This window comes from Ranitomeya variabilis, chromosome 2 (genome assembly GCF_051348905.1).
Source record: "Ranitomeya variabilis isolate aRanVar5 chromosome 2, aRanVar5.hap1, whole genome shotgun sequence".
NCBI lineage: Eukaryota > Metazoa > Chordata > Amphibia > Anura > Dendrobatidae > Ranitomeya > Ranitomeya variabilis.
This window is the reverse complement of record NC_135233.1, coordinates 355,883,137-355,897,330: the sequence shown is the minus strand read 5'-3', so window position 1 is coordinate 355,897,330 and position 14,194 is coordinate 355,883,137. Positions and strand designations below refer to the sequence as shown.

Here is a 14,194-nt window from a genome sequence, read left to right as displayed (position 1 = left end):
CTAGTGCCAATGCGATTGAGTGGGCCTCCCCTGGTTGCTCAGGATCACAGCACTTGCAAAGTTTAAATACTTACCTCACCCTGCTCCACCACCGTGACGTAGTCTGCTTTTCCTGGGCACACAAAAAACTTGAGCCATCCCTACCCCCCACAACTTTAGCCAAATGACCCCCAATTTTCAATGCCTAACTATTATTATAAGGTAAATTAAGATTGACAAGTTTAAGTAAAAGGAATTGATGATTTGGCATTAAAATGGGCACTGTAGGTGTTTTCCTGTCCTCCACTCACTGCCGACTTTGATTCCCCATTGACTTGCATTGGATTTCGTGTTTCGGTCGGCCCCCGACTTTTCACAATAATCGGCCGATTTCACCCGACCCGACTTATGACAAAGTCGGGTTTCGCGAAACCCGACTCGGTCCTAAAAAAGTTAAAGTCGCTCAACTCTAGCCACGACCAGTTAGCGACGGGCGCAGTCCGATGGCAACAAGGCCGCTCCTTCCTCCCCGCAGTCAGTGCCCGCTCCATACTCCCCTCCAGTCAGTGCTCACACAGGGTTAATGGCAGCGCTAATGGACCGCGTTATGCCACGGTGTAACGCACTCCATTAACGCTGCTATTAATCCTGTGTGACCAACTTTTTTACTATTGAGGCTGCCTATGCAGCTTCAATAGTAAAAAAATCTAATGTTAAAAATAATTAAAAAATAAAAAATCATCATATACTCACCTTCTTGTGCCTTTCCTGCTCTTCGCAACACTCCGGTAACCGCTCCATGCATTGCAATCTCGCGAGATGATGACGTAGCGGTCTTGCGAGACCGCTACGTCACCATCTCGCGAGACTGCAATGCACTCTTCAGAACCGAGCGCACGAGGAGCATCGGTAACCGCTTCCTGGATCCAGGGGCCAACAGAAGGTGAGTATATAACTATTTTTTATATTAATTCTTTTTTTTTAACAGGGATATCATGCCCACATTGCTATATACGTGGGCTGTGCAATATACTACATGGGCTGTGCAATATACTATGTGGGCTGCGCAATGTACTATGTGGGCTGTGCTATATACAACGTGGGCTGTGCACTGTACTATGTGGGCTGTGCAATATACAACGTGGGATGCACAATATACAACGTGGGATGTGCACTGTACTACATGGGCTGTGCAATATACAACGTGGGCTGCGCAATATACAGTGTGGGCTGCGCACTGTACTACGTGGGCTGTGCAATATACAACGTGGGCTGCGCAATGTACTACGTGGGCTGCGCAATGTACTATGTGGGCTGCACAATGTAGTACGTGGGCTGCGCAATATACAACGTGGGCTGCGCAATATACAATGTGGGCTGCACAATATACAACGTGGGCTGCGCAATGTACTGCGTGGGCTGCACAATGTACTGCGTGGGCTGTGCAATGTACTGCGTGGCTGTGCAATATACTACGTGGACTGTGCTATACACTACGCATACATATTCTAGAATACCCGATGCGTTGGAATCGGGCCTCCATCTAGTATTATATAAAGTCATTAAAAGCAGAGTGATCTATTTGAAGTGTTTATTTCTGTTAATGTTGATGATTATGGCTTACAGCCAATGAAAACCCAAAAGTCTTTATCTCAGTAAATTAGAATAATTAACAAAATCTCCTGCAAAGGCTTCCTAAGCATTTTAAAAGGTCCCTTAGTCTGTTTCAGCAGTCTCCATTGCATTTTGCAGTCTCATTTCCCTGAAGAAGCCAGCAATGGCGAAACATGTCGGGGTCAGCAGGTTTTTAGATCAGATAGTCCACACCATTGCAAAACGCCAGTGGTCCGCGGCTACCAAGGCTAAAATATAATAATAATTGCTGTACTGAAAGCTTTATACATGGGGAAGTACTAAAAATATGTACACCACAAAGGCTGATAGCCAGCTAAATGAATTACTATAACTCACATAAAGGAAGGAATTGAACAATACCAACCCTCATGTGAGACCATCTATCATTATTAGATTTATACACTAATAGCGAAATACTCCAAAATATCTATCACTGTAGTAATAGCCCCCAGCAGTTTACAATCACAGTGCTTGAGGAGGTATTACATTGATGTATACCAGCAATAAATCAAGTCAGGACATCAATAACTATTGTGGACTTTGTATTTTTAATGAGTACAATGTTTTCAATATTATTATAATTAATCATTAAAAGTTATATTTTATTGTCTAAGGAACTTTAGTTAGGGTTTATTTGCCATTCAGCAATTTGGTAATTATTGCATTAAACCCTATGCTGATTCCAGCTGAACTGTATTGGTCAGCTCATCAGTTGTTGCCTTCTCATCAAGCTGCTTGTCTATTGTTCTGTAGCCCATCCCAGCCTTGTGCATTTCTACAATTTTGTCCCTGGTGTCCTTAGACAGCTATTTGGTCTTGGCCATGATGGGAAGGTTAGAGTGTGATTGATTGATTATGTGGACAGATGTCTTTTGTACAGGTAATGAGTTCAAACAGTTGCAGTTAATACAGGTAATGGATGCAGAGTAGGAGGGCTTCTTAAAAAAAAACTAGCATGTCTGTGAGAGCCAGAATTCTTCTGGTTGGTAGGTAATCAAATACTTATTTCATACAACAAAATGCAATTTAATTATTTAAAAATCTTATAATGTGATTTTCTGGTATTTATTTTCAGATTCTGTCTCTCACAGTTGAAGTGTACCCTCAATAAAAATTACAGACCTCTCCATTCTTTGTAGGTGGGAAAACTTGCAAAATCTGCAGTGTATCAAATATTTACTTTCCCTACTTTTTTATATGCATGTATATATATATATATATATATATATATATATATATTAGTTATTCCAAAAAATGGCACCCTGACAACACCCACTTGTGGACATTGGGTCCTCATACCACCCTCATGTAGTCTGCTTCTGACAGTTTGGCCAGACCCATGGATGGTAGGGGACTGCTGGATTTCATTTTGCAGGGCTCTTTCACTGCTCCTCATGTTCCTCCTTTCACAAAGGAGATGGTAGTGATCCTGCTGCTGGGTTGTTGTCCTCCTAGGGCCCCTTCCATCTCTCCCGCTCTCCTGGTGTCCTGGACTGTCTCCTGATATCTCCCCCATGCACTGGACACTGTGCTGACAGACATATCTAATCTTCTTGCCACAGGTCGCATTAATGTGCCATCCTGAATGAGTTGAACTTCCTGAGCAACTTCTGTCAGTTGTAGACACCCCATCATGCTACCGTACAGTACCTCTATGGGTGAGAGTAATGTCAAAATGCAAAAGTGACCAAAACAATAGCCAAAAAGGATGAGAACAGAGAAATGGTTTGTGGTCACCCTCTGCAGAACCACTCCTTTATAGGGGTTGTCTTGTTAATTGACCTCCATTTCTACCTGTTATCTGTTCCTTTCGCAAAAAATGTATTCACAGTCGGTGTTGCATCATAACTGGATAGCTTGATTTTGCAGAAGTGTGATTGTGTTGGAGTTACATTGTGTTGTTTAAGTGTTCCCTTTATTATTTGAGCAGTATATATACAGTATATATATATATATATATATATATATATATATAAATATATATATATACTAGATGTTTCCAGCCAGCTAACGCTCCACACGCTCATTGCTATCTAATTAACGCTGCTGCTGGTTAAACTAAAGTAAATAATTACAACATTCAATAGCGCTTATGCAGGTGGTAAATTGACTTAAAATTAAGTTAATAACAAGTGTGGTGATGTGTTGGGGGGCGGGACTATGTGTGGTAATGTGGTGGGGGGCGGGACTATGTGTGGTGATGTGTTCGGGGCGGGATTATGTGTGGTGATGTGGTGGGGGTAGGATTATGTGTGGTAATGGGGTGGGGGGCGGGATTATGTGTGGTGATGTTTTGGGGGCTGGATTATGTGTGGTAATGGGGTGGGGGTGGGATTATGTGTGGTAATGGGGTGGGGGGCGAGATAATGTGTGGTGATGTGTTGGGGGCGGGATTATGTGTGGTGATGTGGTGGGGGGCAGGATTATGTGTGGTAATGGGGTGGGGGGGCGGGATTATGTGTGGTGATGTGTTGGGGGGCGGGATTATGTGTGGTGATGTGGTGGGGGGCAGAATTATGTGTGGTAATGTGGTGGGGGGCGGGATTATGTGTGGTAATGTGGTGGGGGCCTGGATTATGTGTGGTGATGTGGTTGGGGTGGGATTATGTGTGGTAATGTGGTGGGGGGCTGGATTCTGTGTGTAATGTGGTGGGGGGGCGGTATTATGTGTGGTAATGTGGTGGGTGGGCGGGGCTATGTGTGATAATGTGGTGGGGGGCCTGGATTATGTGTGGTGATGTGATGGGGGGCGGGATTATGTGTGGTAATGTGGTGGGGGCTGGACTATGTGTGGCAATGTGGTGGGGGGGCAGGATTATCTGTGGTAAAGTTGTGGGGGAGCGGGATTATGTGTGGTAATGTGGTGGGGGCGTGATTATCTGTACTAATGTGGTGGGGGCGGGATTATGTGTGGTAATGTGGTGGGAGGCAGGATTATGTGGTAATGTGGTGGGGGGCAGGATTATGTGTGGTAATGTGGTGGGGGGGCAGGATTATCTGTGGTAATGTGGTGGGGGAGCGGGATTATGTGTGGTAATGTGGTGGGGGCGGGATTATGTGTGGTAATGTGGTGGGAGGCGGGATTATGTGTAGTAATGTGGTGGGGGGCGGAATTATGTGTGGTAATGTGGTGGGGGGGCAGGATTATCTGTGGTAATGTGGTGGGGGAGCGGGATTATGTGTGGTGATGTGTTGGGGGGCAGGATTATGTGTGGTGATGTGGTGGGGGGCGGGATTATGTGTGGTGATGTGGTGGGGGGCAGGATTATGTGTGGTGATGTGGTGGGGGGCGGTATTATGTGTGGTGATGTGTTGCGGAGGCGGGATTATGTGTGGTGATGTGGTGGGGGTGGGATTGTGTGTAATGATGTGGTGAAGGGGCGTGATTATGTGTGGTGATGTGTTGGGGTTCGGGATTATGTGTGTTGATGTGTTGGGGCGTGGGATTATGTGTGGTGATGTGGTGGGGGGTGGGATTATGTGTGGTGATGTGGTGAAGGGGCGTGATTATGTGTGGTGATGTGTTGGGGTTCGAGATTATGTGTGGTGATGTGGTGGGGGTGGGATTATGTGAGGTGATGTGGTGGGTGGGCGGGATTATGTGTGCTGATGTGGTGGGAGGGCGGGATTATGTGTGGTGATGTGGTGGGGGGCTGGATTATGTGTGGTAATGTGGTGGGGGACAGGATTATGTGTGGTAATGTGGTGGGGGGCCTTGATTATGTGTGATGTGGTGGAGGTGGAATTATGTATGGTAATGAGGTGGGGGGGCTGGATTTTGTGTGGTAATGTGGTGATGGGGGGCGGGATTATGTGTTGTAATGTGGTGGGGGGTGGGATTATGAGTGGCAATGTGGTGGGGGGTGGGATTATGTGTGGTAATGTGGTGGGGGATGGGATTATGTGTGGTAATGTGGTGGGGGGCCTGGATTATGTGTGATGTGGTGGAGGTGGCATTATGAATGGTAATGAGGTGGGGGGGCTGGATTTTGTGTGGTAATGTGGTGATGGGGGGCGGGATTATGTGTTGTAATGTGGTGGGGGGCAGGATTATGAGTGGCAATGTGGTGGGGGGCGGGATTATCTGTGGTAATGTGGTGGGGCGGGATTATGGGAGGTAATGTGGTGGCGGGGCGGGATTATCTGTAGTAATGTGGTGGGGGGCGGGATTATGTGTGGTAATGTGGTGGGAGGTGCGATTATGAGTGGTAATGTGGTGGGGGGCGGGATTAAGGGTGGTAATGTGGTGGGGGGCGGGATTATCTCTGGTAATGTGGTGGGGGCAGGATTATGTGTGTTAATGTGGTGGGGGGCGGGATTATCTGTAGTAATGTGGTGGGGGGGGCAGGATTATGTGTGGTAATGTGGTGGGGGCGGGATTATGTGTGGTAATGTGGTGGGGGCGGGATTATGTGTGGTAATATGGTGGGGGGGTGGGATTATGTGTGGTAATGGGGTGGGGGGCGGGATTATGTGTGGTGATGTGTTGGGGGGCGGGATTATGTGTGGTGATGTGAGGGGTGGGATTATGTGTGGTGATGTGGTGGGGGGGCGGGATTATGTGTGGTGATGTGGTGGGGGGCGGGATTATGTGTGGTTATGTGGTGGGGGCGGGATTATGTGTGGTGATGTTGGGGGGGCGGGATTATGTGTGGTGATGTGGTGGGGGGGCGGAATTATGTGGTGATGGGGTGGGGGGCGGGATTATATGTGGTGGTGTGTTGGGGGTGGGATCATGTGTGGTGATGTGTTGGGGGTGGGATTATGTGTGGTAATGCGGTGGGGGGTGGGATTATCTGTAGTAATGTGGTTGGGGGTGGGATTATGTGTGGTAATGTGGGGGTGGGATTATGTGTGGTAATGGGTTGGGAGGGCGGGATTATGTGTGCTGATGTGTTGGGGGCCAGGATTATGTGTGGTGATGTAGTGGGGGGCGAGAATATGTGTGGTGATGTGTTGGGGGCGAGATTATGTGTGTTGATGTGTTGGGGGGCGGGATTATGTGTGGCAATGTGGTGGGGTGGCGGGATTATGTGTGGTAATGTGGTGGGGTGGCGGGATTATGTGTGATGATATGGTGGGGGGCGGGATTATGTGTGGTAATGGGGTGGGGGGGCGGGATTATGTGTGGGTATGTGTTGAAGGGGCGGGATTATGTGTGGTGATGTGGTGAGGGGGTGGGATTTGTGGTGGGCGGGATTGTGTGTTGTGATGTGGTGCGGATTGTGTGTGGTAATGTGGAGGGGGCAGAATTATGTGTGGTGATGTGGTGGCGGCAGAGCTACTGTGCAGGGATTAGCGAGTAATCACGATGCCTCTTATATATATATAGATATTACACTCCCCCTCCATTAAATCCAGTACTCTCGGACTGGGAAAAAGAAAAACAACAGTTACAGGTTAAACAAAGACAAAATTTTGAATTGCATGTAACAGGTACAAGCTTTTGCTTCCCTTTATAGGAGGTATTTACCTTAGAACATTACAGAACTTTAATACAGGGTATAAAATAACTTTTCCAAAAATATAACGTTCTATGACATTAAGTACCAAATATTAACTACGAAGTGGCGATCACCATCTCTTTATCAGGTAATCACAAACATGCAACATGTTCATACTCCAGGCCAGAAGGTGGAGCTCTGATCCAGCTTGTGGGTGGCTCCCATATATATGGTCTGGTGGGAAAGTCAGTCAGTGAAAGGGAAGGGGTCATGCAGACAAGAGGATCTGCAGCTCCTGTGGGGAATGTGAGGGGCCGTGCAGCCATGTGAAATGCTGCAGCTCCTGGAAAGAGAAAGAAAGGAAAGCAGAACAGATTGTAGAGAGCATGAAGGGGAAGTGAAATGCAGGAGAGTGAGGAGCTAGAGGGTTAGCTGCAACTGAGCTACCGCCTTACTGAGCACAGATACCGGTAGCCGGTAGACTGGGTTTGTGACGGACTCTAAGTCTCACAGCTGAAACCGGCAGGACAGGTGGATTACAAGTCACCCGTCCACCATAGAAACCTGAGGACACAGTAGCAGATTGAGCCCGGGTTGTGATAGAGACCCTGTAAAAAGGCTCAAGCTACCTGTCGTACAGGTATTGTCCTACCTGCAAGGAGGACAGAGATAACACCTGAGGACCTTGTGAGAGGCCTAATCCTCTCACAAGGTAATCCCTCTAACCAGGTGGGGTTGGAAGCCTTCCTTCTAGCACTGTGGTGTTGTAGTCCCTTGCTGCCTTAGGCCTCACACAAGGTCCTCATATTTTCTCTCTGTCCCCATTGTTGGTAGGACACTACCCGTACGACAGGTAACTTGAGCCTTTTTACAGGATCTCTATCACGACCTGAGCTCTATGCGTTACTGTGTCTTCAGGTGTTTATGGTGGACAGGTAACTTGTAATCCAACTGTCCGCCGGTTTCTGCCATGGGGCATGAAGTTACCCCCACAATCTCGGTATTCCAGCTACTGGTATCTGTGATTCAGTGTGGAGGAAGCTCAGTCGCAGCTTCTGCCCAGCTCTTCACTCTCCTTTGCTCCTTCCTCCTTCACGCTCTCTACAAACTGTTCTGTCCTTTCTTTCCTTTCCAGGAGCTGCAGAACTCGGTCTGAGCGACCCCTGCTTTCCTCACAGGAGCTGTAGATCTTCTTGTCTGCATGGCCCCTTTCCGTTGTCTCTCTCACAGACTGACTGTAACAGACTCACTTACATTCCCTCTAGCCAGAATATATATATAGGGGAGCCACCCACAAGCTGGATCAGAGCTCCCCCTTCTGGCCTGGAGTAAGAAGATTTTGCAAGTTTGTGATACCTGATTAAAGGAATCCTTTTGCTCCCTTCGCTCTCCTCTCACCTAACTCTAACTGCCTAGCAACTGCCTAGCAACTGACTCCTCCTCCTGACCAGAGAGAGCAGCTCCCCTGAAGTCGGGTTTAGAGCTCACCCTTCTGTCCTTGAGTCATAGCAGTGTTGTATGTGCTGAATACCTATCAAAGGGTTATTGTCCTACCTAAAGGGGGACAGAGAGAATGTGTGGACCTTGTGAAAGGCCTAAGGCAGCAAGGGACTACAACACAGCACTAGAAGGAAGGCTTCCAACCCCTGCCTAAGGCAGCAAGGGACTACAACACAGCACTAGAAGGAAGGCTTCCAACCCCATTCCAGACTCGCTTCCAAGCTGGCCGGACCATACCTGTACCTGTGATCCAGTACCCTGGACTGTGGCTGCCTGAATTCTACAGTAAAGATGTAAAGAGACTGCAACTTGCATCCTCTCTTTCTTTATATACCATCTACCATCTGTCTCCACTACACCGGGAGCCCTGGGGACCCAGCTTCACCTGTGGGAAGCCATATCATCCCTGCTGCCACATCACCCTAGAGCAAACCCTTTGAGCAGCGTCGGTCACTTCTGAGCACCACAGGTGGCGTCATAAACTTTTATTATTTCACAAACCCCTATAAAGACAAATCCTTTAACATGGGCATTCAGGGCCACGGACCAGGTCGCCACCGCCATGACACATCCCTTTAATAACCGGACTCGGTGCCAAGTACCCCACGGCCCTGGCGGGCTTTCTATATATATATATATATATATATATATATATATATATATATATATATATATATATATATATATATATGTACATATATATATACATATACAGTATATACCGTATATATACATATTTTGAGATATGTATATATATATATATATATATATATATATATATATATATATATATATATATATATATATATATATATACACTCACTGGCCACTTTATTAGGTACACCTGTCCAACTTCTTGTTAACACTTAATTTCTAATCAGCCAATCACATGGCGGCAACTCAGTGCATTTAGGCATGTAGACATGGTCAAGACAATCTCCTGCAGTTCAAACCGAGCATCAGTATGGGGAAGAAAGGTGATTTGAGTGCCTTTGAACGTGGCATGGTTGTTGGTGCCAGAAGGGCTGGTCTGAGTATTTCAGAAACTGCTGATCTACTGGGATTTTCACGCACAACCATCTCTAGGGTTTACAGAGAATGGTCCGAAAAAGAAAAAAAATCCAGTGAGCGGCAGTTCTGTGGGCGGAAATGCCTTGTTGATGCCAGAGGTCAGAGGAGAATGGGCAGACTGGTTCGAGCTGATAGAAAGGCAACAGTGACTCAAATCGCCACCCGTTACAACCAAGGTAGGCCTAAGAGCATCTCTGAACGCACAGTGCGTCGAACTTTGAGGCAGATGGGCTACAGCAGCAGAAGACCACACCGGGTACCACTCCTTTCAGCTAAGAACAGGAAACTGAGGCTACAATTTGTACAAGCTCATCGAAATTGGACAGTAGAAGATTGGAAAAACGTTGCTTGGTCTGATGAGTCTCGATTTCTGCTGCGACATTCGGATGGTAGGGTCAGAATTTGGCGTAAACAACATGAAAGCATGGATCCATCCTGCCTTGTATGGAGCATCTTTGGGATGTGCAGCCGACAAATCTGCGGCAACTGTGTGATGCCATCATGTCAATATGGACCAAAATCTCTGAGGAATGCTTCCAGCACCTTGTTGAATCTATGCCACGAAGAATTGAGGCAGTTCTGAAGGCAAAAGGGGTCCAACCCGTTACTAGCATGGTGTACCTAATAAAGTGGCCGGTGAGTGTATATATATAATTACTTCTTTACTTTTGGGTGACCTGAACCGGCAATCTTTTGATCTCTTGTACTATTTATATTTAGTGCAATACTTCAACATTACTATATATGGTGAATTTTATGATCTCATGTGAATCCCAATCACAATTCTACTGCTGCATTATTTGATCCAAAAAACGCAATGTGACTGTAATTCAGTTTTTGTGTCAAACCACTACATAAATTTGTGAATGCAACGTTTTAAAATGTTTCATTTCACATTACATAAATATATTTATATCAAGTAACTTTTTACCATATCCATCAAAGACTCTATCCACGGACGGTTGTTTTCCACGACCTATAAAGTCTTCTCCATGATCCACCAAAGCCTCTTTTACAGCTTCATAGCCACAGAAAACAACCACGGGGCGAGGCCCAAAGTAGAAGGTGTATACAGAGCCGTACTTCTTACCCAGCTGCAGAGAACAGTAATGACATGAGAGAAGATAGGATGACAGCATGTGACTGTATACAATGATCTTCTGAGGTCACCCTGGAAAGGAAAGGATTCAAGCAATGTGCAATATACTGAATATATAATGAGATACAAAATGAAAACCCATTTAGGTATAAGATTAATACTTGCATACATTGTATAAATAATACTGCCATATACATAGAAAAAAATGCTATCATGCAGGCACTACTTCTAAATAATAGCGCAATATTGTGACTGAATACTACCGCTATACTTTTAATAAATAATGGATGACACACTAACACTAACAATAATGTTAAATGTGGGAAGGATTTTTTTTGTTACTGGCAAGTTGTCCTGGTAAGGTGGAGAAGAACAGATTTTCTTTTTTTTTTTTTGCTTTGGAAGCAAGTGGTCGATTGAAAGGAAACTATTATATAAACTATTGAACAGCTGAATAATATCGTCATGCAGTGACTAAGTAATACTACCATGATACAGAACTCCTCTGCAGATAAATCAGCATGTGCGTTTTTGACTATTTATTTTTGCAGTACATCCGAACTTTTTGGCGGTATGTCTCTCCTCTGTGAAAACACAATCTCCCACTCCCAAGTGTTAATATTGGAGATTCCAGACTAATTTCTAAAAATTTTTAGTCCAAGGGTAGAAATGGGTTTGAAAATTGTCCAAGTTTCGTCTAGAAGACATTGAGAATTTTGAACTATAGTGTCATCCATGTGCCATCCTTGTGTCCATTTTTTACATCCTAGTGACATCCGGGTGGCATTTGATTTTATAAATCCACAGTTTAAAATATACATGATCTAATGCTGTTTTGTACGTTTTTAATTACAACATATCCGAAAAAATCAGATGTGATACAGATGATCTATATGGGATCCAATTTCTCTTTTTACACACCCGTAGACTTGAATGGATGAGCTTCATCTGAGACTTGGAAGGGAATATTGCATTCTGTAAAAAACTGTCATCTGAACAGTACTATTAAAGGGCCACTGTCACCCCCCCCAGCCGTTCTAAACTAAAAGAGCCACCTTGTGCAGCAGTAATGCTGCAGTCTAACAAGGTGGCTCTTTTAGTTTTTGATTCATTTATTACCTCAAAAAAGCGTTTTAAAAATTGGCCACACATACCACATATTGTATCTGGAGGTGGTCCGAAGCGTCCTGTATGAATCCCCCAACTGCCGTCACTCATCTCTTCAGGGCCGATGGTCCCCGCCCCCTGAGCGCTGTTATCGTCTGAAATCCGGCGCCTGCGCTGTGCGTGCCTGCCTGGGGCCTGCGCAGTGTTCATTGTCAGTGCGGCCACCCTTTTGCTGAATCCCCCCGCGGGGCTGGGGTTCCTGGGCATGCGCACTGCGCTGTTTAGACGCTCCCCAGCTCCGACGCTCCCCCGCCTTCCCAGGAACCCCAGCCCCGCACTGTGCATAATGAATAACAGTGCGGGGCGGGGGATTCAGCAAAAGGGTGGCCGCACTGACAATGAACACTGCGCAGGCCCCAGGCAGGCACGCACAGCGCAGGCGCCGGATTTCAGACGATAACAGCGCTCAGGGGGCGGGTACCATCGCCCCTGAAGAGAAGAGTGACGGCAGTTGGGGGATTCATACAGGACGCTTCGGACCGCCTCCAGGTATAATATCTGGTATGTGTGGCCAATTTTTAAAACGCTTTTTTGAGGTAATAAATGAATCAAAAACTAAAAGAGCCACCTTGTTAGACTGCAGCATTACTGCTGCACAAGGTGGCTCTTTTAGTTTATAACGGCCGGGGGGGGTGACAGTGGCCCTTTAAAAAGGCACATGTGAACAAGCCCTAAGGATACGGTCATATGAACGCATTTTCTGTGTAAGCGTTGTCTGTGTAAAATACGAATATGAAGAGAGTCTTTATGAACAGTACCTTCCAGGAAATGCTACAAAATATTCTTTATAGAATGATATAAAAATAGTGAGGCTCAGAGCAACACTGATAAAGTTTCTGTCAGAGGGTTCCCCTATGCAGAGTACCGGTTTGAGAATGCTCGGTCAGATAGGTGAACATTAGTGATGAGCGAGTATGCTTGTTACTCGAGTTTTCCGAGCATGCTCGGGTGGTCTACGAGTATTTAGTTGTGCTCGGAGATTTAGTTTTCGTCGCTGCAGCTGCATGATTTGCGGCTGCTAGACAGGTTGAACACATGTGGGGATTCCCTAACAAACAGGCAAACCCCACATGTACTTATGCTGGCTAGCAGCCATAAATCATGCAGCTGTGTCAACATAAACTAAATCTCCGAGCACACCAAAATACTCGGAGACCACTCGAGCGTGCTCAGAGAAACTCAAGTAACGAGCATACTCGCTCATCACTAGTGAACATCAAAGCAGAACATGTCAGAAAGCAGGATAGGAGCTAGCCAATAGTAGTCCCAAAACAGCTAGCCAGAGAGTAGACAAACAATCTAGAAGTCAGCAATGAATAAACAGCAGAATCCAGGGGCAAATTTAGGTAAAAAATTGGATCAAAACCAAGTAGTAATCAATACAAACTATCACAACCCAGAAGCAGGCAGCTCAAACTAATGACCAATTATATGCACCGGAGAGATTCAATACAAATCTCAGTGATCTGGTCACATGACTTAACCACCTCATTGGCTGACAAACCATCTGCCTAGACTTGATGATAAGCCGAGTACACAAACGGACTAGGTGATCTGATCATGTGCAAATTGTACAAATGGATGAGAATGGTTGAACTTGATGGACCTAGATCTATTTTTAAACTATGTAACTATGTAATTGTGCATGTGTCATGCAGCATCACTATTAGCTCCGCTAGTGCAAAGTAACAACACCCAGGGGGTAAGTGTATTGCAGTCATTAAGGAGACTGTGGATCTCTTTATTAAACACCTACCTCCATTAGTGTTTTCGCCATCTGTCCATTTCTGACTTCCATCAAATTTCCAATAAGTGGAAGAGGAGTTGGACCTGGGGGAAGTCTGTGCCTCTTATAGAGACGGTTCCATAGCAAATAAAATATTATAAGACCTAGGACAGCAGAGAACAGAATTGTCACACATCCCGGTTGCTCCATGTCTGTCAGCATTAGACTTGTAGATCACAGCTAGCAGAACTGCAGCTTTTGTGTTTACATGGATGAGAGCCAAGAGACCAGAATCCAGCAATAACCAGCTCTTATCTGCTACTTACTCTTAACAAGAGAAAGGAAAAGGAGAGGGATGGTCTGTCTATGGAGGCCCAGTTACAAAAATGCAAATTGTGATGCACAAAATTATGCTAAATAAACTCACGTGGCACACACATTATAAAAGAATTGGAAGGGGAAAGACTAAAAGACCTTTTGTAAAAGCTCTAGAATAGGTTTGTGAAAATCTGACTGAGAAATAGGTCGGAATTGTCTATAACTAAATAAATGGAGGTTTGATACTGCCATTAA

General features: G+C 45.5%; 1 protein-coding gene across 1 annotated transcript in view; it reads right to left on the bottom strand.

Moving 5' to 3' along the window:
- LOC143809415 (cytochrome P450 2G1-like) overlaps positions 1-13,912 on the bottom strand; it is a 60,145-nt gene extending 46,233 nt beyond the window's left edge. The window contains exons 1-2 of the mRNA XM_077292483.1: positions 13,652-13,912; positions 10,561-10,723 (exon numbers count right to left, since the gene is read on the bottom strand). Coding sequence (XP_077148598.1) covers positions 10,561-10,723; positions 13,652-13,843 — 355 coding nt within the window. The 5' untranslated portion in view covers positions 13,844-13,912. The remainder of the gene's footprint in view (positions 1-10,560; positions 10,724-13,651) is intronic.
- Between the last annotated feature and the right edge of the window lie 282 nt (positions 13,913-14,194).